At 45.6% G+C, this 23,735-nt stretch overlaps 1 protein-coding gene across 3 annotated transcripts in view; it reads right to left on the minus strand.

Annotated features, from left to right (window-relative positions):
- The window catches only part of Cbfa2t2 (core-binding factor, runt domain, alpha subunit 2; translocated to, 2), a 138,170-nt gene extending 128,447 nt beyond the window's left edge, over nt 1-9,723 (minus strand). For 2 of the 3 annotated variants that reach the window (XM_005384842.2, XM_005384841.2), the window contains exon 1: nt 9,539-9,720. In XM_005384842.2, coding sequence (XP_005384899.1) covers nt 9,539-9,572 — 34 coding nt within the window. In that variant the 5' untranslated portion in view covers nt 9,573-9,720. Of the gene's footprint in view, nt 1-9,538 lie in introns of all 3 variants that reach the window. The other variant, XM_013514210.1, reaches the window with a different exon arrangement.
- Between the last annotated feature and the right edge of the window lie 14,012 nt (nt 9,724-23,735).

A 23,735-nucleotide genomic window follows, 5' to 3' on the forward strand; every position in this document is an offset into this window, starting at 1 on the left:
ACCTGCCTGGCAAGCGCAATGTCGTGAGTTCAATTCTCAGTACTAGGAAAAAAAAAAAAAAAAAAAAAGAGGAGCTCTAAGCAGCTAGGGAATGCTAAAGGAGCAAAGACCATAACCTTGTCCCCCACTTTTTCCTCACCATTCTCACTTCTCTCTCTTGATTGCCTCTATCTTTAAAATAGATCATAAAAATGACTTGCTTCCCGAGCCAGGTGTGTGGTACATACTTATAATCCCAGTATTCTGGGAGAGTGAAGTACAAAAATCAAAAGTTTGAGCCCAATCTGTTGGACAACTTAGTGACTTATTCCCTGTCTCAAAACAAAATATGTGCCAGGTATACTAGCCCGTAATCCTAGCACTTGGGAGGCTGAGGCAGGAGGATCCCCGCAAATTTGAGGCCAGCCTGAACTACATATAGAGACTCTGTCTCAAAAAAAAAAAAAAAAAAAAAAAGTGAAGGGGTAGGGATGCAGCTCATTTTGAGGGTCCTGGGAATACCCCAGAGTACCACAAAAAAAAAGATGAAATGTTTTCTGTCTGCTTTATCCCCTCCAAGATGGTTCCACTTCTTTAGCTGGAAACAAAAACAAAGACAAGATATCTGAGTGGGAGCTGGGTGTGGTAGGGATTCAGGGATGTAGCTCAATGTGAAGGCCTGGAATCAATCCCTAGTACCACAAAAGAAAGAAGGGCGGGGCTGGGGATTTAGTTCAGCGGCAAAGAGCCTGCCTGGCAATCGCAAGGTCGTGAGTTCGGTTCCCGTACCGGAGGGAAAAAAAAAAAAAAAGAAAGAAGGGCGTCGGGGTAGAGAAGAGAGGGGAGGGGAGGGAGGGAGGAGAAAAAAGAAAGAATAAGAGAGGGAGAGGGAGTGAAAGAAGGAAAAGAGAAAGAAAAATTCTGGCTAGGGGTATAACTCAGAATATAGCACTTGCTGGCATGTTATGAGGCCCTACGTTGATTCACTATCACCTAAAAAACAAATCCCTGCTATACTGTTAGTACACAAAAATGTCACTATTACATTATCTTTTATTTGGTAGGCTGGAGAGAGAGGGACAACAGGTAACTGTAAAGAGACAGTAACCTAGTTAAAAACAAGTGAATTAAAGAAAGCTGTGGGTATGGTTAGTGCAGCTCTAGGAATATGAGGCCAAAATGAATAAATCTGTGCTATTTGAATGTCTGTTCTCATGTGCTTCAAAAAATTAAAAGCAGGCAAGGCTGCTGCATAGCTGGCTAAGTTAACAAAGAAACAAGGGAAACATTTGTAAGAGAGGAAAAGGACAAAATAGTGTGTTAGGGGAGCTGTGCAATACCTGATATTAACATTTCACCTGAGCTGCTAAAGAGGTTAGATTACATATTTGTCACCATCAGCTAATTTAATTAAATGGTCTAGCCAAATACAAAGCTATAAATTCAGATGAGGGGCTGGGGATATAGCTGAATGGCATAAGCACGTGCCTAGCAAGTGCAAGGTCTTGAGTTCGATTCCCAGTACCAAATAATAATAATAATAATAATAATAATAATAATAAATTCAGATGAAAAGATACCTAGCTTTGAGTTATTCTTAATTTTACTTTGATTTCTGTATTTAATCACAGCAATACAAAACAGAAGCAGAGAATTAAATTTTTTTAATTCCAGGCTGGCCTCTAACTCGTGGTGATTCTCCTGCCTCTGCCTACTGAGTGCTGGGATTATAGGCATGCTGAGCAAGAATTAAATCTTAAAGAGCAAAGTAAAGGTTTAGTACATAGACCCATCTACCATAACTGATGGTCCATATCTGACAGCTCCTCACAGAGCCATGCAAAATTAACATGAACATTTCTTGGGTTTTTGATGATCACTGTCATCATCTGTCTGACTATTAAGATCAGGAAACATATGGGATGAACTGATACAGGCTGCTGAGTTTCTGTTGCATCCCTCCCCTCCAATTCATCACTACAGCCAATTTATGACACCTCTGAACACGTATACTTCTAATGCAATAGAAAATTTTAAAATAATAGCTTCATAATTGGACTGTCAGACTCACCCGGCCTTGACTGACTACCCAGCTGCAACTCGGAGATAATCTGACTCAGCTCTATCTGACCAGCTGCACAATAGCCTACAAACATATCCTGTTTTGCTAGCCTCTTTCAAGGACTATCTACCCAGGACAGGTTAGCCCTGTCACGGATATCTTTAATCTTACCCTATTGCTCGGTCCCTAACTTCCCCCAGATCTTCCTGCCTCATAATGAATGGCCCCCTCTAACCAAACTTGGCTAGATACATCTGTCTGAGAACATGTGACCAAACATATGTAACCAATTATAGAATAACCTGTTATTCACTTTGTACTTCCTGCTTATAAAATATATATACATTGCTATTTTACTCTAAGCTGGAGCTGGTGATTTGGACCTGGTTCCCACCAGTCTGCCCTCATAAAGAAAGTTTGCCCTCCAACTCCTTGGTACGGAGCATTTTCCATCCAGTTCAGAACAGATTCTGCAACTAGTAGAGCCATCTTTAAATTGTATCTTAATTCTCTTTTTTTTTGAGATAGGGTCTTCCTATATAGCCCAGGATGATATCCTCCATCTCTCTCGATTCTTCTACCTCAGCCTCTCAAATACTTCAAGAACAAATGTATACCACCACATCTGGCTCTTGGGTACTTTTTTTTAAACAAGGTCTCAATATATATAATCCAGGTTGGCCTCAAACTTGTGGAGATTCTCCTGCCTCTGCCTCCCAAGTGCTAGGATTACAGGCATGTGTGTGTATCACTATGCCTGGCTCTAGGATACTTTTTAATAAGGAGTAAATCACATACAGTGGCAAATGCCTTCAATCCCAGCTACTCAGGGGACTGAGGTAGAAGAACCACAAATTCAATTCAATCAATCAATCAATAAATGGTCTGTGGGACAGGTGTGATGGTACACACCTGTAATCCCAGCACTCAGAAGGCTTGAGGCAGGAAGATTCCCAGGAGTTTGAGGCCAGCCTGAGCTACACAGTGAGTTCAAGGGCAGGCTAGAATACATAGCCAGACCCTGTCTCAAAAACGAAACAATTGGGGGGGGGGGCGGTATCAGGAATCGAACTCAGGACCTTGTGCTTGCCAGGCAGGCACTTATGCCACTGAGCTATATCCCCAGCCCCAACAAGAAAATTTTTTTAAAAATTAAACTGGACTTAATAATCATATTCAGTTAATATATCTGCTATGGACTCTTTTGAAAAGTTTAATTCTATGGAAAACCAGGGGGCTGGGGATTTAGCTCAGCGGCAAAAGCGCCTGCCTGGCAAGCGCAAGGTCGTGAGTTCGGTTCCCGGTACCGGAGAAAAACCAAAAAAAAAAAAAAAAGAAAACCAGTCCCTGAAATTTCACATAGCCTCAAGGCCTTAAGAGACCAGAGACAAAAGCATAAAACTATTTAATCAGTGACAATAAAACCCAGAAATAAGGTCTGTCACATGTACATCCACTAGCTCATACTGCACACATGCATGCCAGTATAGCATTATTGAGGCCCTTTCCTTTCACCAAAGCATAGATAAATGCGTAAAGGAGAGACTGTCTCTCATTAGCTTTCAAGCTTTCAGGGACTTCAAATAAATCTTGGGCTGGGGATTTAGCTCAGCGGCACAGCACCTGCCTGGCAAATGCAAGGTCGTGAGTTCGATTCCCGGTACCAGAAAAACAAACAAACAAACAAAAAAAAACAAATCAAATAAATCTTTAAAATTCAGTGGTCATTTTCTATTCTATGAGGTTCAAATCAGTTCTCTAAAAATAGGGAATGAGAATAAGACTGGAAATGAGAATCCTTCCTTCTCTCATTTTTCTTAAATAGGAATTTAGTAAATTAACTCATCTTGATCTTACTGTTCCATTCATTCACTGAATAGCATTTAAACCATCCTTCCTAATGATATTCATTAAATTCAAGTAACTGATCAGAAAGTCTGTATTTGCATACACCCTGGGGGTGTATGTAACTCAGTAGTACAGCCCTTGCCTGGCATGTATGAGGACCTTGATTCCACCCCCAGCACGATAGGGGAGGGGGTATAGCACACAACAGACTTAGTACTCAAGAAAAACTCTCAGGCCAGGCATGATGGCACACCCGTCTGTAATCCCAGCACTCAGGAGGCTGAGGCAAGAAGATCACTGTGAGTTTGAAGGCAGTTTAGGCTACATGGTGAGTTAAAGGCCAGCCTGAACTGCATAGTGAGACCTGTCTCAAAAAAGCAAAAAAAATAGCCAGGCATGGTGGTGAATGCCCGTAATCCCAGCACTGGACAGGCTGAGGCAGTACTGTTTCATGTTAGAGACCAGCCTGGGATACAAAGTGAGCTCAAGACCACCCTGAACTGCATAGCGAGACCCTGTCTCAGAAAGACCAACCCCCCCAAAAACCCCCCAAAACCATCACACTCTTAATTTTTTTTCCCCAGTGCTGGAGCTCCAACCCAGGGCCTTATACATAAGCTATATTCCCCAACTTATTTTTAGGATCTATTCACATGTAGGAAAGCCAACTGGTTCCAAACTACCATAAATTTATTCAAACAGCATAGCCCTCTAGGAAGCCAAGGTAGGAGGATTACAAATTCAAGACCAGCCTAGGCAATTTAACTCGACTCTTGCAAAATAACAATATCCCAAGGCGGGTGTGGTGGCGCATGCCTGTAATCCTAGCACCCCTAGCACTCAGGACGCTAAAGCAGGAGGATCGCTGAGAGTTCAAGACCAACCTGGGCTACAAAGTGAGCTCAAGGCCAGCCTGAACTGCATAGTGAGACCTGGTCTCAAAAAGACAAAGAAATAAATAAATAATCCTACTTGAGGCCGGGCATGGTGGTGCACACCTGTAATCCCAGCACTCGGAGGCTGAGGCAGGAGGATCTTGCAAGTTCGAAGCCAGCCTGTACTAAAAAATGAGTTCAAGACTAGCCTGAACTGCATAGTGAGACCCTATCTAAAAAAAAAATAATTAATTTTTTTTAAAAACCCTACACCGGGCGTGGTGGCGCACACCTGTAATCCCAGCACTCCGGAGGCTGAGGCAGGAGGATCGTTGCAAGTTCGAAACCAGCCTGGGCTACAAAGTGAGCTCAAGGCCAGCCTGTACTGCATAGTGAGACCTTGTCTCAAAAAGACCAAAAAAAAAAAAAAAACACCCTAATTGTGTGGCAAGAACACTATTTACTCAGAGATAAACTCTAGAGCTGCTAGAAGCATATAAAGCCATTTATCTCAAAGATAACTGATTTTTTTTTACACTGGATCTTGAACTCAGGACTTCGCGCTTGCTAGGCAGGCCACCGAGCTACACCCTTGGCCCTATCTCGAGGATAACTGGCCTCAGGTTATACTGCTTTTTTTTTTTTGGTCTTCTTGAGACAGGGTCTCGCTTCTCACTATGCAGTTCAGGCTGGCCTCGAGCTCACTTTGTAGCCCAGGCTGGCCTCGAACTTGGCAAGATCCTCCTGCCTCAGCCTCCCAAGTGTGTGCACCACCACACCTGGCTTTCAGATTACACTGCTTTTAATCTTACTTTTTCCCCCTAATCTAATAGTTGTAGGTGGGGCCTAAATACATCAATGTGACATAATGGCTAAGAACTACCATGAGGCAATAACCAATTATGAGTGTGCTTACCTGGGGCAATCTCTCTTCTCTTCTAATTTGTTATCCACCTTCCTTCCTTCCTTCCTTCCTTCCTTCCTTCCTTCCTTCCTTCCTTAAATAAGGCCACAGATCCAATCCCAGGCTCTCAGTATAGTAGGCAAGTGCTCTACCACTGAACTACATCCCCAGCCCCTTAGGAACTTATCTGTTTAGACAACTAAATAGGTAGAATAAGGTAAACACCACAGAGAGGAAAGAACTGTGGTGCTGTGAAAAGTTCTGGAATAGGCTTCCTTGCCAGCTGGCCCTTACCAGGCACAACTCCAGCCTGAATTCACTGGTATTCTCTTAACAAGGTATACAAGCTTCATTCAGGTTCCCTATAAGTCTAAATTGAACAACTGCTCTCACCAAGCACTCCACAGCCTCCAAATTTTCCACACTGTACCCTCAGCCAGAAAGGTCTGCCCTTCCTCTTCCTTCTTTTAAGGAGAAAAAGCCCCTTTTCTCCCTTCCTTTAAGAAGAAAAAGCCCCTTTCCTTCTTTAAGGCCTGATTTGAATGTCACCTCTTCAATTGGTCCTTACTTGGATCCTCAAAGAACTAGAAATTATGCTTCCTCTACATTCCTTTACTTATAGCACTTAAAGCACTTTATCATTACCAGTTTACCAGGGACTCCACTTAAGGGCCCCTATGGACTAAGAGATCCAAGACATCTAGGTATCCTCAACCATTACAGCATCCAAAATAGTGTGTCAAGCACTATTTAAGTACTTTACATAAACCAACATGTATGCCTATGTTTGTCATTGCAACAAAACTGCAAATGAAGTAGAAATTTTCATCATCTCAATTTTACAGATGAGGAAAATAAACATTAAGTAATGTGCCCAGTAGCAAAGCTTGAACGGATTGGCCACCAGATTTCAACCTATCAACAACTCCCTAAGTGAATTTCAAAAGTTTAGAATTTCAATCTAAACCATCACATTTTTTGCCAATAAACTAGATTTTTTTCACAGTAGATCTGATGGATTGAGGGGAAGTTCCCACTACAAAATCAGTAATTTCTACCGCAAGAGGAAACTTACTGTTCAAATACTGGGGTGTGAAAAGACCATACTGGAACTTCTACTTGTACTCACAGCTCATCCTTCCTTTTTTTTTTTGGTACCAGAAATCGAATTCACAACCTCATGCTTGCCAGGCAAGCACTGTGCCGTTGACCTGGCTCATCCTTCTGTAAAATGGCTTTTTCTGTTGTAAAATGTAATACAATGTACAGCCAAGCAAATATTCCTATAAAGTGTGTGTATTTTCAACCATATTTTCAAAAAAAAAAACATATTTCCTGACAGAATGAACACTTGAGGCCACTGTGCTAGACTGCATCCCCAGGGACTCCACTTAAGCATTTGAGCTCTTTCCTACCTTCCCTCTCCCCAGTACTAGTTAAAACATTAGCCAATTAAGACTATAGATTTTTAAAAAAGGAGAAGCTGGGCATGGTAATGCATGCCTGCAAGCCCAGCACTTCTGACGGAGGCTGATGCAGGATGATGGCCTTAAATTAGAGGCCCAGCCTAGGCTACATAACGAGTTCAAGGACAGACTGAATTATACAGCAAGGCCCTGTCTCAAAAAAACCCAAAAGAGCCGGGCGTGGTAGTGCATGCCTGTAATCCCAGCACTCAGGAGGCTGAGGCAGGAGGATCGTTGTGAGTTCAACACCAGCCTGTGCTACAAACTGAGCTCAAGGCCAGCCTGAACTACATAGCGAGACCCTGCCTCAAAAAGACAAAAAAAAAGACAGACACTAAGTAAGCTTCTAGAAGGCACAGCAGACGGTCAGTGTTGAACCTAAATGTATCATAAAGACCTTCATGTAAAAAAAAAAAAAAAATCATCTCAGTACCACTTGATTTTATGTGTGGTAGAGAGAGAAGTACCAAGGATTAAATCCAGGTTATGTCTCCAACCCCTTTTTTGAGACAGGGTCTTGCTATTAAATAGCCCAGATTGAGTTTGAATTTATGATCTTCCTGCTTCATATTACAGAGTGCTGGGATGACAGACGTGTACCACCAACGCCCTGCATTTGGATGCAATTTAATACACTCTTCCAGTTAAAATAAAAAGTATAGTAAAGGCACAGTCTTGGAATTTAAGACAGGATTCCCTTAGGAAAACTAAAAACAAAAACAACTCAGTTACATAACAACCAAAAGTAGCTGCACTTCTGGGCATATTTTAAACTGGAAGTTTTAAATTCAGCAGGGTATGGTGGTGCATACCTGTAACCCTAGCACTGAGGAAGGCTGAAGCAGGAGGATCAATGATCCTGGCAACTCAGGAAGAGCTCCCTATCTCAAAAGGCTGGAGATGTAATTCAAGGCAAAGGCCCTGGATTCAATCCCGAGTATACGGAAAAATAAATAAACAAATTTAGATAAGAGGTCTTTTCACTTTACTGAGATTATTCCTTTGTCAAACCTGAAGAGTCACCTGTCTGCCTCTCTTTAGTTATAAATTCCAAAAGAAATAAACTATGAGTGCAAAACTGCCAACCTATGAAAATGCTTTAACTGGGTGAATCTACTTTGTATTTCTTCAATTCAACATTTAATGAGTACCAACCCAAGAGGAAAGGTTGTGTAAAGCCTCCCTTAAATACTGAATAACATCTCTCCTGGGTAGACAGAGTTCCTAATGCTCCTCAGTATCATCCTCTGTAAAATGGGCATACTCAAATACCTAACTTTTATTAACACTGTTGCCAGGCTTAAACAAGAGGAAACATTTGAGACAGATTTATGGGTTTTCTCATTTACTAAATTTCTTCCCTCTTCCACCTAAACTCAAAACCAGAGCCTAGTTGTTGCTATATTCCCAGAGCCTAGAGTGGTACTTTTTACTTATGAGATGGTTTAATAAATATTAAATGAATAGAGTGCAAAATACCTGGTACTTTAGAAAGAAGGAAGGAAGGAAAGAAAGAAAGAGAGAAGTTGGCTGTTATTGTTATTGTAATGAAAAACAATTAAAATTTTATTGTTCTTATTAAGCGATGCCTCCCCTCCTCCTAAGGATCTCACAATTTTAGGTGTAACAAGAGATAGATATTGGAATATCGAGATGGAAGTAAAATCGATCGACCCCGAGAATAGGACTAACAGACAAGAAAATAAAATGCTAAGCAAATCCAAGACCCAAGCCCAATTTCGGACTCTTCCGAGTAAGGTCCACAAAGAAGGAAACTAAACCACGAACACAATGACAGTTTTCACGCCTATGACCGCGCCAAGGTGTGTATCACGCGCTGTGCAGCCCTCACTAAGCCCAGCTGCTCGAGGGCACTGCAGGGAACTCTTCACAACCCCATTCTTCAGACGCGGTAACTGAGACTCGGGGAGAGCCAAGGTCACAGACATCTGGTGGTGGCGGCGGCCGGACGCGAAGCCAGGCCCCTCCGGCGCCACCCGCGCCTCCCCAACACCTCCCACACGGCCCTCCAACGCGGGGTTGCGGACTGCGTGCCTCTCCGAGCCGGACTTGGGGCCCCGACCAGAGAACAAAACAATACTTGTCCGCGGCGCGTCAGTGGACGCGCGCCCGGCCTGGACTCCGAGGCCGCGGTCCCCACAGCTTCTCCACACCGCGAGCCGCGAGCCCTCTGGCGCCGCTGGAAGCGGCGAGGTGGCCTCGCGGCCCGCGAAGGCCCGGGCCGCCGCGTGACCTTGGATCCGCCCTGGCGGGCCTCAGTTTCCCCATCCCGGCCTCGCGCCGTGGCGGGGTGGAGGACCCTCTCGGGAGCCTCGAGGCACGCGATGGCGCCGCAGGCCCCTCACACGCCCCCCACAGCCGCCCGTCTTCCCGCCCCGCTTACACTGGAAGGCGGCCGCTCCAGGGACGCCCACCATCGCAGAGCGTCGCCCGCCGTGCGCCGCCCGCCTCGGCCCACAGCCCGAGTTCCTCGCAGGCGCCGCCACGGGAACTGCAGACGTACCGCTCTCGGAGACACCAGCGCCACCGCCGCCTCCGCCACTGCCGTTAGGCCGCGCGCCGCCCCGCCCCTCCGCTTCGCCCCGCCCCACCCCGCCCTCGGGACACGCCCCCACCGCGCGCTCTCGCCCGCCTGACCAACGCACGCGGAAGCCCCGCCCAAGACCAGCTCCCAGTAAAACCCCGCCCCCTGACCTGACCCGCCCCTTCCGCGCGAACATATCGCCCTATCCCGGAGCACTCTGCTTATCAGACCCGCCCCCCTGCGTCACGCGCTCCCATCCAGAGCACGGCGGGTCTTTTAGACCTGGACTTCCGGATGAGGCCAGGACTGGGACTCAGACGCGGTTGCGGAGCTTGGGGGCGGGTCTTAGAGAGAGGGAAGACTGCCTCACCTGTTTTCCAGGTAGAGGACTGATTGCTTTTATGTGAGATTGTGGGGAAATTGCTTTCTCTTTTAGGCCTACAGCTTTCTAAATGTCTAAAATATCATTATAATATTAGTAACTGTTAGCTATCGTTATTTTGGTTTGTTTTTGAGATGGAGGTCTCACTATGTTGCCCAGGCTGGTCTCTTACACATGGACCTAAGTGATCCTTTTGCCTCAGCCTCTAGAGTAGCAGAATCTACAGGTGCGGGGCAGCTGTCGTTATTGAGATGTTTATCTCGCTTGGGTGCTGTTTTTATACACTCTGTGTAATCGTCACAAGCATGTGCAACGCCCTGATTCAATCCCCAGTACCACAATTTTAAACAGAAAGAAACTTAATTCACTCAGATGGCTTGTGCACCTCACTGTGCTTATCTACATCCAGATATGACAAACTCCAAACCCTATAGGAGTGAGATCAAGAAATTCACTAAAGAAGACAAAATTGCAAGAGAAAAATCCACCACCTTGGGGCTGGGGATTTAGCTCAGCGGCAAAGCGCCTGCCTGGCAAGTGCAAGGTCGTGAGTTCGATTCCTGGTACAGGGAGAGAAGACAAAAGAAAAAAAAAAAAAAAAATCCACCACCTTCAAAAGAAATGATTGAACAGAAGCAAGAAACGGAATCGTAATGAGGCGTGTCCCAGCAATATGTGCCCTTGCATTTCACAAACACTATGTTCTTTTTTTTTTTTTTTTGGTACCGGGAGCGGAACTCAGTTCCTTGCACTTGCCACGCAGGCGCTTGTGCCTCTGAGCTATATCCCCAGCCCACTACGTTTTTTTTTTGTTTGTTTTTTTCCGGTACCGGGAATCGAATTCACGACCTCGCGATTGCCAGGCAGGCGCTGTGCCGCTGAGCTAAATCCCCCCAACACTACGTTAATTGTACTTGTTTTAGCTGTTCAGCTTCTTCCACATCAAAGAATAGAGAACTATTGTACCACCTGCCTATCTGGCTGTCAGGAAGGAAAAAAGTTTAGATTCTAGTAAGGAAGAAGCTGGGTGGGATGAAGGTAAAATCTATGGTGTAATACAAGCTGGTCCAAAGGATCCTGCAGCTTTAGATCAGAGTGGGCTTTTGTTGCTGTTTAAAATTATTTTAGGACAGGGGATATAGCCCAGCATCACAGCACCTGCGTGGCAATCGCAAGATCCTAAATTCAATTCCCTGTACCATAAATGAATGAATGAATGAATGAATATATTTTAATTTGCCAGGCATGGTGGCCCATGCCTGTGATGCCAACAATTAGGAGGGAGGCTGAGGCAGGGGTATCACCCCAAGTTTGAGGCTAGCCTTGGCTACACAATGAGTTCTAGCCCAGCCTGAGCTACATAGCAAGCGAGACCTTGTCTCAATAAAAAAAGAAAAAAAGATTTTAATTATTGGAATGGACAATTTTTTTTTTTTTTTTTTGTCTTTTTGAAACAGGGTCTCGCTATGCACTTCCAGCTGGCCTTGAACTCACTTTGTAGCTTGGGCTGGCCTCAAACTTGCAATGATCCTCCTGCCTCAGACTCCTGAGTGCTGGGATTATAGTTGTGTGCCACCATGCCCAGTTTGGAGTAGACAATTTTTAATATACAAAGAAAAAGTTTAAAAAACCCCAAAAATGGGGGCTGGGGATTTAGCTCAGCGGCACAGCGCCTGCCTGGCAAGCGCAAGGTCGTGAGTTCGATTCCCAGTACGGCGGCGGAGGGGGGAGGGTACTGAGGTGTATTTTATGTACAGCGAACTACATCGATGTAAAGGCTACAATTTGATGAGTTGTTTTTCTGTCTTTTTTTTCTTTCTATACCTGGGATTGAACCCTGGGCCTTCACACTGAGCTGCATATCCAATCCGTTTTTTTTTTTTTTTTGAGACAGGATCTTGCTGAGTCACTAACTTGCCTAAACTGGACTCAAATTTGAGATCCTCCCGCCTTGGTCTCCCAGAATACTTGGATTACACGCCATCCACACCCAGCTATTTGCTGAGTTTTAAAAGCTTTATATACCTGTAAAATCACCAGTGCTATCAAGATCGAGAGCTTTTCCATCATCCCTATAAGATTCTTCCTGCTTCTCTGCAATCTACTCTTCCATCTGCACCTGCATCCAAGGAACTACTGATCTGCTTTGGGTTGCTATGTGAGTTTATGTTTTCTAGAATCACATGTAAATGGACACATATGGCACATAGTGTTGCATCCAGATTTGTGTGTGTGTGTGTGTGTGTTTTGAGACAAGTAGCCTAAGCTATCCTCGAACCTACAACACTCCTCCTGCTTCAGCCTCCTGATTGCTGGAGTTATAGGCTTGCAAACCTTACCTGTGTCTAGCTTCTTGCATCTAGCATAATGATTCTGAGATTCATCTGTGTTGTGTATATCAGGAATTTACCTTCCCTTTTATGGCTAGGGAGTATTCCTGTGATCAAATTATGTGATCAAAAATATGGTGAATTAGCCGGGTGTGGTGGTACACACCTGTAATCCCAGTACTTGGGAGGCTGAGGCAGGAGGATCATTGTGAGTTTGAGGCCAGCCTAGGCTACAAGGTGGGCTCAAGGCCAGCCTGAACTGCATAGCAAGACCCTGTCTCAAAAAAAGACAAAAAAAAAAAAATGGTGAATTTTAAAATGTTTTAAAATTTTCTTACAGTAAAAGACACATTGCCATTCACTCCCCTCAAAATACTTTCCCACAATTCAAACATACTTAACCCATTATTCTTGCTGCCTTCTGTAGCAATTCTGAAAATCTTTTTTCATGTCTTTCCTTGCATGATCATGGCTGCCTCCATGTCCAGAATTGATTCAACTCACTAAGTGGCCCACTCATTTCATAGTCATTTTGGCTTTGGAGAAGAGCCAGAAATCACACAATACCAAATTTGGTCAATAAGAAGCATGAGAAGCTGGACAGGGAGGTGCACACCTGTAATCTCGACACTCAGTAAGCTGAGGTAGAAGGACTGCTGTGAGCTGAAAGCCATCCTGAGCTACATAGTGAATTCAAAGTCTGCCTGGGCTACATAGTGAAAGTTCAAGGCCAGTGTGAACTACATAGCAAACTCTGTCTCAAAAACAAAACAAAACAAAACAAAACAAACAAAAAAAAAAACAACCAAGTTGGATGAAGACATCCACCTTAATGTTTGCCTGTTTGTTTGTGACAGGGTCTTACTTTGTCATTCAGGCTCTCCTTGAACTCACTGTGTATCCCAGGCTGGCCTCAAACTTGCAACAATTCTCCAGCCTCAGCCTCCCAAGTGCTAGGATTACAGGTGTGCACCACCAGTGCCCGCCCATAATGTTTTTATTTAACAGACATTGCCATACCAGAGTGATATGTGACACAAGCCATGATGGAAGATGAGACCATTTGCTATTTCTCAGGCCATTTTCTATGTGCTTAGTTTCTTAAATGCTCTGATAAACACTTACAATATTCAGAGTTCGCTGTAGTGTTTGTGGTACAAAGTCAAGTCTCGGTATTCCATAAAGGTAGAGCTGGGGATGTAGCTCAGTGGCACAAGTGCCTGCCTAGCAAGTAAAAGGTCCTGAGTTCAATTCCCACTACCAAAAAAAAAGAAGTATTCCATAATGGCCAAAAAACACAATCCAGTGATGTTGGATCTTGATTGATAGGTTTTTTTTCCTCAGGAGGAGAGCTGGGTGCTTTCCTTTGAGAACTCTGCACCTTGTTCTCAGGATCATAACCACAGAGCCAAGTTTCATCTCCTGTGGTGCTTCTGTTGTTGTTTTGAGAACAGGGTCTTGATTTGTAGTTCAGCCTGGCTTTGTTTTTTTTGTTGGCTTTTTTTTTTGAGACAGGGTCTTGCTATGCAGTTTAACTGGCCTTGAGCCTACTTTGTAGCCCAGGCTTGTCTCAAACTCACAAGGATCCTCCTCCCTCAGCCTCACAAGTGCTGGGATTACAGGTGTGCACCACGACACCCTACCTTCAGCCTGGCTTTGAACTCACTGTGTAACCCAGACTCTCCTGGAACTCATGGCAATCCTCCTGCCTCAGCCTCCTGAGTGCTGGGATTACAGGCATGTGCCACCACACCCAGCTCCACGATGAAATTTCTTAAAAAGCTGGAACTGAGGCAGCACAATTACACAACTCTGATGAAACTGACAAAATTTTACATTATTGTGTTGTTTGTGATCCATGATTTATGGCACACTTTAAGCCATACCTTCTCTCAGTGGTAACAATCAACTGACTACACCCAATAAATTGATACTTGTCACACATTGTTACGTGCCACTTCTCATATGAAAGATCCCTATCTTTCCATTGGATAACACTCAGCAGCCACATTCATCATATTTTTTTTAATTACTCTGTGAATATACCATGTTCTATTGGGTTTTTTTTTGGTTTGGTTGGTTTTTTGAGACAGGATCTCACTATGTACTTTAGGCTGATTTGGAACTCACTACATACATGGCTTCAAACTCCTGGAAATCTTCCTGCCTCTGCCTGTTGGGATTACAGATATGTGCTACCATGCCTGGTCTTCTAGTGTTTTGGAGGGTGTTTGCTTGTTTCTTTGTTTGAGACATGGTCTCGCTATATAGTTCATGCTGGCCTTGAACTCACTGTGTAGCCAAGGCTGGCCTCAAAGTTGAGGTGATCTGGGGCTGGGGATTTAGCTCAGTGGCAAAGCGCCTGCCTGGCAAGCGCAAGGTCATGAGTTCGGTTCCCAGTACAGGAGGAAAAAATAAAAATTAAAAAAAAAAAAACTTGAGGTGATCCTCTTGTCTCAGCCCCCAGTGTATAGCTCAGTGGTACAGCACCCTTGGGTTCTAGGGGTCTATCTCTAGACAGACAGACAGATGCATGCACGCACACACCCGTGCGCGCGCACACACACACACACACACACACACACACAGAGTCAGGGACAACCTGGGCGCCTTATTACCTGAATTTGAGAGATACAGCTCAGTGGTATAGGGCCTGTCTAGCATGTGCCAGGCCCTAGGTTCAATTCCCAACACTGTAGAAAAAAAGAGAAAAAAAAAAATTAAACAATTTGGCCAGGGATATAGCTCAGTGACACAAGTACCTGCCTAGCAAGTGCAAGGTCCTGAGTTCAATTCCTGGTACCAAAAAAATATTTGATTTTAGTTGTGTCACACCTTCATTTTCCACCCAAGGAAACACAGAGGCTAAGACATGCTACAAAATCTACCTTGAGTCCAAAATTGAAATCAAATTTAATTTTGACTTTTTTCTCAAAGTACTGGGGATCTAACCAAAGCCTCCCACATGCCAGGCAGCTGTTCACCCTGAGTTATACCCACAACCTCTCTGCCATTTTTTTTTCACAATTTACTGAAAGAAATGTAGGTTCACAGCCTAGGGATGTTTCCAGTGGCAGAGCCTTTGCCTAGCATCCAGGAGGCCCTCCGTCAGCCCCCTCCCCACCACCACCAAAAAAAAGAATAATAATAATAAATAAAAGTTGTAGGCTTAGACCTAAAGAAATTGCTTGAAGCCCTGACTATTTTTTGTCCCAACCAAGCGAATATTTTTCTTTATCTAGTGACAAGAGGGTAAAGAAGGGTGGCAGGGAGAGGTGCACGCTGCCTGCCATCTGCCTTGGCGGTGCCCTTCCCACTAATGAAGGATAAACACGAGGCCGGGCCAGATGACAGTGAGGGGAAGCACTTAAGGTGTGTGGCTCTTGTTGGGTAAACAGGAGGCAGAAGGACCTCTGGTACTTTAGGAAGCTGAGCTCTGTGCCAGAGAAATATTTGCCCTGGCTGCAACTTTTCTGATAGGCAACGCCTTTTTGCCAAAGTTGTCTGAAAAGCCCAAGAGCTCCCAGAGGAAGAGATGAACAAGTTGAGTCTCTTGGCCATGAGTTATATTATTAGAATTCATTTTTTTTACTATTGGAAGGAAGGTGAGCATGTGAGGAATTCATGCACTGTGAGGAATTCATGCACTACACAAGAAGATTAGGAAGAAAACAAAGCTATTGTGGCTTTTGAACACTGGTATTTCTTACCATGATATGTAAATTACTGTCACCATTTTACTGTATATTACAACTTTTTTTCCTGTATGTAGACAAATTTATGTAATGAAAATCATCATATTGTAAATCCATTTTTGCTTCCTGTTTTCCCACCAACCTCTGCACTAGGAATTGAACTCAGGGGATTGTGCATGCTATGCAAGTCTTCTACTATGGAGCTATATCCCCAGCCATTTTCTTTCTTTATTTTGAGGTGGTCTCACTAAATTGCCCAGGCTAGCCTTGAATTTGTGATCCTCCTGCTTCAGCTTCCTGGCTGTTGCATCCTGCCTTTTTACTTTTTTAATTAAAAAAAATTTTTTTTAATCTGTTAACGCCAAGGCTGGGCAAATTTCTAGATTTTTGATATTCTGCTTCAGTCTCTAGAATAGCTGGTTCATTCTTTCTGTTTAAAAATCTCCAATAGGTCGGGTGTGGTGGTGCAGGCCTGTAATCCCAGCACTTGGGAGGCTGAGGCAGGAGGATCGTTACAAGTTCAAAACCAGCCTGGGCTAGGAAGTAAGCTCAAGGCCAGCTTGAACTGTATAGAGAGACACAGTCTCAAAAAAAAAAATCTATTTCTGGTGAAATCTGATATGATGTTTATTCAAACTGCTTCTTTCCTTCTCTTCCTTTTTTCCTGCCTTCTTTTGTTCTTTCTTGTGCTGGGGACTGATTTGGGTTTTTTTTGTTTTTCATTTTTCTTCCGGTACCAGGAATTGAACTCATGACTTTGCGCTTACCAGGCAGGCGCTTTGCCGCTGAGCTAAATCCCCAGCCCCTGTGCTGGGGATTGAATCGGCTAAGCATATACTACTGTACTATAGCCTCAGACCTTCTTTTTTGTTTATATTTTAATTTTCTTGTGGTACTGGGGAGTTGAACCCAAGACCATGGGAATGTTAGGCAAATATTATACCCCTGAATTATACCCTCAGCCCTGTTTTATATTATTTTGAGACAGGGTCTCACCAAGTTGCCCAGGCTGGGCTTGAAATGCACCCAGGCCCTCATGTGACACCTTTTAATAGATGACAAAGCTGAGAGCCAAGCCAGGTGTGACTGTGCATCCTGCGATCTGAGCACACTAGGAGACGGAGGCAAGAGGACCACAAGTTCAAGCCCACCTGGGCAATTTAGGGACTTAGCAAGGTCCTGTATCAAAATGAAACATTTTAGCCAGGTGTGGTTGCACACACCTATAATACCACCACTCAAGAGGCTGAGGCAGGAGGATCTCTACCAATTCAAGGCCAGCCTGACCTACATAGTAAGTTCAAGGGTGGGTTGAACTACATTGTGAGTTCCTGTTTCAAAAAAAAGAAAATTTAAATGACTGGAAATGTAGCTCAGTTCAAAGACCCTGGGTTTAATCCCAGGTATCACAGAAAGAGATAAGACCAGGGGACCCTTTGGACAGGAAAGAGTCAATACCCTGGCCTCTGGAGTTCCAGGGTTGGAACTATTCTGAAGCTCGATCTAGGTGCTTGTCCCATGGTTGTGTTTATCTTGAGACTCTTCATCCTAGTTATTTGTCCTCTTCATGTTTTTCCTCAATAAAAATCTTGTCTGACATGGTAGTGTACGTCTGTAATCCCAGCACTCAGGAAGCTGACACAGGAGGATCACTGCGAGTTCAAAGCCAGCCTATATAACGAGACCCTGTTTCACCCCATGTACACACACACCAATGAAGCAAACACCCCAAGACTCTTCAGTGTCCTTAAAATCCAAATGGCCCACCAGGATCTACAAAGTCCTACATGGCTCATGCCAGTCGCTCAGATCTCCCATTTCTCACCCTTTTCTTGTCCCACCCAAAGTGCTTTTCATTCTCTCCCTTGTTGGGGCCAAAGGAAAGGAGAGGGACCTGGACAGGGTAGGATGAGTGCCAGCTGCTGGCTTGGAAAACAGCCTGTGGACATTGAAACCTAAGGCAGGGCCAGGGATATAGCTCAGCGGCAAAAGCACTTGCCTGGCAAGCGCAAGGTCATGAGTTCAATTCCCAGTACCAAAAAACAAAACAAAACAAGAAACCTGAGGCAGCCAGGCATGGTGGCGCACGCCTGTAATCCCAGCACTTGGGAGGCTGAGGCAGGAGGATCTTTGCGAGTTCGAGGCCATCCTGGACTACAAAGTAAGCTCAAGGCCAGCCTGAACTGCAGAGTGAGACTCTGTCTCAAAAAGACCCCCCCCCCAAAAAAAGAAAAAAAAAGAAACCTGAGGCAAAGTAAAGCATGTAAGGGTTTCAAGTCCACCCCGGACGCCCATCAGCCCCCGCCACACGCACATGCAAATGGCCACAGGATGCGTTGAAAGAGAAGAGCAACTCAGGAGTTGGAGCCACCACTGAGGGTGTGTAGAGGACTCACCTAGTCAGGGTTGCCTGCACTTAGAACAGAAGCTCTCAGGGCCTCATGACTGTGCAGCAGAACCCCATAGGGTATTCACAGTGTGGTCTCCTGAAGCTCCCTGGCTATCAATTCTAACTGCTGGGGAGTGGTGCACAGGTGCACTTTCAGATGAGATCCGTGCGTGCAGGGTGGTAGGCCGTAGACAGCAGGTGCACTTTCAATGGAAGTGTGTTACTAACTTGGGGCGAGTCACTGTTTCTGAGCCTTTTTTCCCTTCTGTAATAATAATACCCACCTGAGGGGTTCTGGGTAATACATAGTAGGTACTTGAACATCATTCCTAGCGCATGGCTTGTTTCCTTCTTTCCTTTCTTGAGCACCAACTATGTGCCAGGTGCTGTTCTGAGCAATGGGGATACAACAGTGACAAACATAAAAATTCTTGCCCCATCGGGCATTTTTTTTTTAGACAGGGTCTAGCTGTCACTAAATTGCCCAGGCTGGACTTGAACCTCAGCTTCCTACATGCTGGGATTACAGGAGCCAGCATTTCTTCGACTAGACACAGCCAATGAACTACCATGAGTAGGTCATAAATCCCTACTCTGATAGGTTTTCTGAGGAAAAGCAAGTGGGCAGTGCCAGTACCACTTTATAGAAGGTACTAAAGATTTTTCTAAGGTAGTGGCATCTACATTTTTTTTTTTTTGGTTTTTCTCCGGTACCGGGAACCGAACTCACGACCTTGCACTTGCCAGGCAGGCGCTTTTGCCGCTGGGCTAAATCCCCAGCCCCTGTATCCACATTCTTGAAAACTAAAGATGGTCACAGTACTGCCAGAGGTCAGGTGAGGGAAGCAGTAACTCCGGCAGAGGGTAGTAGAGACAAACGCCCTGCGGCAGAGCCAGGTGTGGAGGCAGAGCCAGGTGTGGAGAAAGAGCCAGGCACGGTGGTGCACGCCTGTAATCCCAGCACTCAGGGAGGCTGAGGCAAGAAGATTGTTGCAAGTTCGAGGCCAACCTGGGCTACAAAGTGAGCTCAAGGCCAGCCTGAACTGCATAGGGAGACCCTGTCTCAAAAAGACCTAAAGAAAGGCCCTGAGGCAGGTGTGAGCACAAAAAAGACCTCAGTACATGGCTGGAGAAGGAAAGGGGACTGGGGCACATAAGGAACTTGGCTTTGTGTTAAGTCAGTTTTGTAGCCCCTGGACAATTGTAAGCACCAGAAAGACATGATCTTCATCCCCACCTTGGGAGCGCGCATACTGGAGGCAGGTAAAATGCTGCTGGGGTCATCCTGGAGGGAGACCTCAGTGGTTAGAATGAGGGTGGGGGCAGTAGAGACAGATAGATTTGGAAGGTGGGGTGAACTGGGTTTGTCCTGTCTTGTTTGTGGGGTGTGAGAACAAGAAAGGTCAAAGATAACTTCAAGGTTTGGAATGTGAGCAGCTGCAAGAATGGAGCAGCCATCCCCGGAGTCAGGTACAGATGTAGGATAAACAAACACATCCCGGTGGCAAAAACAAGCACTCCCTGCTCAGGTGTGCGGACATGAACTTTGGAGTACCAACATACAATCACATGGAGTTGAAGATTTTATTGCTGTGGTTGCTGAACTCCTGCTTCTCTCCAGAAGGTGGGCCACATCGGATGTAGGACGTAGGATGTATATGGTTTGAAACAGCTGAATGTGACCCACTCACAATTTCCGCAGCTTCTGGTACAGCAGAGCTGCGGCCGCTGGAAAGTTGCCAGCCCCGCCCTGCCTTCCCCTCTGAGCCTCCCATCTGGTGCACCTTCCCCAGGTGTCAGCTGTGCTGCCAACCGCTCATCCCAGGCCCAGGCTTGTTGTGTGACCTTAAACCGCCTAGGGGAGGCGGTGGGGACTGGCCTGCAGTTCCCAGCGCCTTCCCTCCCTCCACGCGCTGGAGGCTCTCCCTGGGGGGACTTAGTTGGGTGCAGTTGTTTGCTTTATACCAGGGACAATCAAGCCCACCCCCCTCTCTGCTCCAGGGCACAGCTGGACACCTGTGCTCCACCCTCCTACCCAGGTGCAGGCCCACAGAGAACAAAAGAACGCCCACTCACCAAGGTCATTATCTTGATGGGGGTAGGGAGAAAGACGGCACAAGGCAAAGCCCTATTGTGGGAGGGCAGAAAAACTAGAGCAGTGTTGGCGAACCTTTTAGAGTTTTCAATGATAGCAAAGATCTTAATGTATGAATTGTTTTTTTTTTTTCTTTCTTTTTTTTGTCTTTTTGAGACAAGGTCTCGCTATGCAGTTGAGCTTACTTTGTAGCCCAGGCTGGCCTTGAACTTGCAACGATCCTCCTGCCTCAGCTTCCCGAGTCCTGGGATTACAGGCGTGTGCCACCATGCCCGGCCTATGAGTTGTTTTTTCTAAACTGAAACCTCAGTATTTGGGTTTAATTGCAGTACCCTTTGTAATAAATAAGTGGATTTGGGGTTGCAGTTTGGGTACTCGTTTCTAAAAGGTTCACCATCACTGGTCTAGAGGGTTTGAATCAGTGCCATACAGCTTTTGTACATATGTGCTGCGCCCCCAGGCTAGAACCCGCAGGCCTCAAACTGCTAGGCAAGTGCTCTACCACTGAGCTATACCCCCAGTCCCTATATGTGACTTCTGAGCACTTAAAATGTGGCTGCTGTGACTGAGGGCTAAAGTACCAATTTTATTTAATTTTAATTAATTTTAATTTAAATAAGCACATGTGCCTAGTGCTCCAGAGTTGGACAACGCAGGTTTTAGTAGTTGCTCTAAAAGATGTTTGGATGATAATGATACTAGGTTAAGTAATAATAGCTGTCATTGGTGGAACATGCTTCGTGGCAGGTACATTGCATACATCACTTACGGCTCACAAGCCCTCTATAGGGAAAGTGCTTGCTCCATTTGACAGATGAGGAAACTGAGGACCAGACTGATGAAGTCATGCTGCCAAAATCCCTGGATAAGGAAATGCTGAAGGCGAACAGTCCAAATTGCATGTCAGCGACCCCCTTTAATAAAAATACCTAAAGGACCAGGGAGGCTTTGCATCGGTCTAGCCCTCTACAAGTGAATAGGGTGTGCAAATTGGTGAAAAATGCAAATCATCCTGTGATTTGGGGGACAAAAGCTCTGGTCACACCCTGAGTCTCTGGGCTGCAAGCCGTAGGGGCTGAGGCTGAGTGACTGGAAGGGACCTGGGAGGAGGGGGTGTGGGGCGGGGGTGGGCACGGCCAGCTGGTGTCGGCGACCCAGGACATCAGCTGGCTGGCGGCGGCAGGAGCAGACAATGGGCAGGGGTCTGGCCGGGACCCTCCTCCCTCCTCGCCAGGCCCTCCCCGCAACCTGGCCAGCTGCCGTGGGTATCTTCTCTGGTCTCAGCTGAGGCTCTTGGGGCGCAGAGGCGCGTGCAGGGGGCAGCGGAGAATGCTGGGAAGGACTGTCTGGAATGGCCCGAGGTGGGGGTGTAGGTAGGGGACAAGGGTGGAGAACGGGAGGTTAGGAGCTTTTATGAAGGTCTCCTGGGTGCCAGACATCAGATTTGCATACGTCCTTCCGTTTGCTCCTCCCAAGATCCCCCTGGTAATAGTGATAATAATTATCAACAATAGCAGTCCAGTGGCTCACGCTGAGCCCGGCTGGCTGGAGCTGAAGGCGTTATTTCCGTTAATCCTCATGACCGCCTTGGGAGCTTCAGACTTTCATTATACCCCTTTCTAAATGAGAAGCCAGGGGCTCAGTGGTTAAGGGACTTCCCCAGCATCAGAAGTTGGGGGAGAGCTTCCTTTCTTCACCAGAGGCTTCCTACTACCTCAGGCTTTTACCACCAAGTTTGGGAGGCCTTTCCTTCAGCCTGTGATAGTTAAGAGAAACTTGAACTTCAGCATTATTAGGATTTTATTGCAAGGACACTGCGTTTACGGTTTGCATACTGTCTATGGCTCATGTTGTGCATGGGTAATTGGTCTGACATTAGACAGAAGGACCACAGTCCACATGGCTGGCATAGCCTAGGATTTTTTGTGTTCCTCTGTAGGAGAGAAAAAAAAAGTTTGCCCACCTCCATTCAGCTTGGCGCCTTAACTGGAAGCTCGTTCCAGGGAAGACCTGGGAACCCAAGTTCTTGGCCCCCGACGGTCCTCCCCCTTTGGGCATCCCTGCTCCCCATCTTTGGCAGCTCTTTGCTCCAGCAGGCTTTTTCTGTTCTGCCAGCAGGACTGTAGTGAATTATTCATACACACTGTGTGCCAGGCACTGGTGTAGGCAGGAGGTACAAAGTAGATGTAGTCCTTTGCTCTAGCTATTCCTCACAGAATCACTCAGCACATCTCTAAACATGAATAGTATAGAGTACCAGATAGAGCAGCTTGAAGAGAATTTCACAGGAGAGCCAAATCAATCTGGCCATTAGGGAGGGCTTTCTGGAGGAGGTGATGGTAATGCCGGAGATGGAGAAAACTGAGCCGGTTTCAGTTCTAAGACATCTTCCAGTCTCGTTCTTCCCCTCCCTCATTTAACTCCTTTTACATCCTTAGGTGCCTCCATCTTGTCTTAAAGATTCTTAGGGACAGGGTACAACAGAGAAAGTAGATAGGTAAGGTACCATCACTATTTTGAAAGTTATATGATTTCTTTGGGTAAGAATTTTTTTTTTTTTTTTTGTCTTTTTTTGAGACTGGGTCTCACTGTGCAGCTCAGGCTGGGCTTGAGCTCACTTTGTAGCCCATGTGGGTCTCAAACTCATAACAATCCTCCTGTTTCAGCCTTCTGAGTGCTGGAATTACAGGCGTGTGCCACCGTGCCTAGCCATTGGGTAAGAATTTTAACCTTTTCTTCTTTCCACAGTTCATTCATTTATAAACATTCTTCCAATAAATATTGAGTTACTACTGTATGCCAAGGACTGTTCTAGGCCTCAGGGATATAGCAATGACCATGACAGGTAAAGATCCCTGCCAATGGAGCTTCTTACTTTCTGGTAAAGGAGGCAATAAGTATACTACTGCATTTGTCGAAACGAGGTGAATGTCATGCTCTTGTAGTCTCAGCTGCATGGGAGGTTAAGACTGGAGAATTATTCGAGGCCATGAGTTGAAGGCCTGTCCGGGGAACATAGTGGGAACTCACCTCCAAACAAAACATCTTGGTGTGGTTGTACATGCCTGTAATTCTAGCGCCTCAAGAGGCTGAGACAGGAGGATTACAGCAAGTTTGAGGCCAGCTTGGGCTACATAGTGAGTTCAAGGTCATCTTAAACTACAT

The sequence above is a fragment of the Chinchilla lanigera genome, unplaced genomic scaffold (genome assembly GCF_000276665.1).
Source record: "Chinchilla lanigera isolate Chin_1 unplaced genomic scaffold, ChiLan1.0 scaffold00021, whole genome shotgun sequence".
NCBI lineage: Eukaryota > Metazoa > Chordata > Mammalia > Rodentia > Chinchillidae > Chinchilla > Chinchilla lanigera.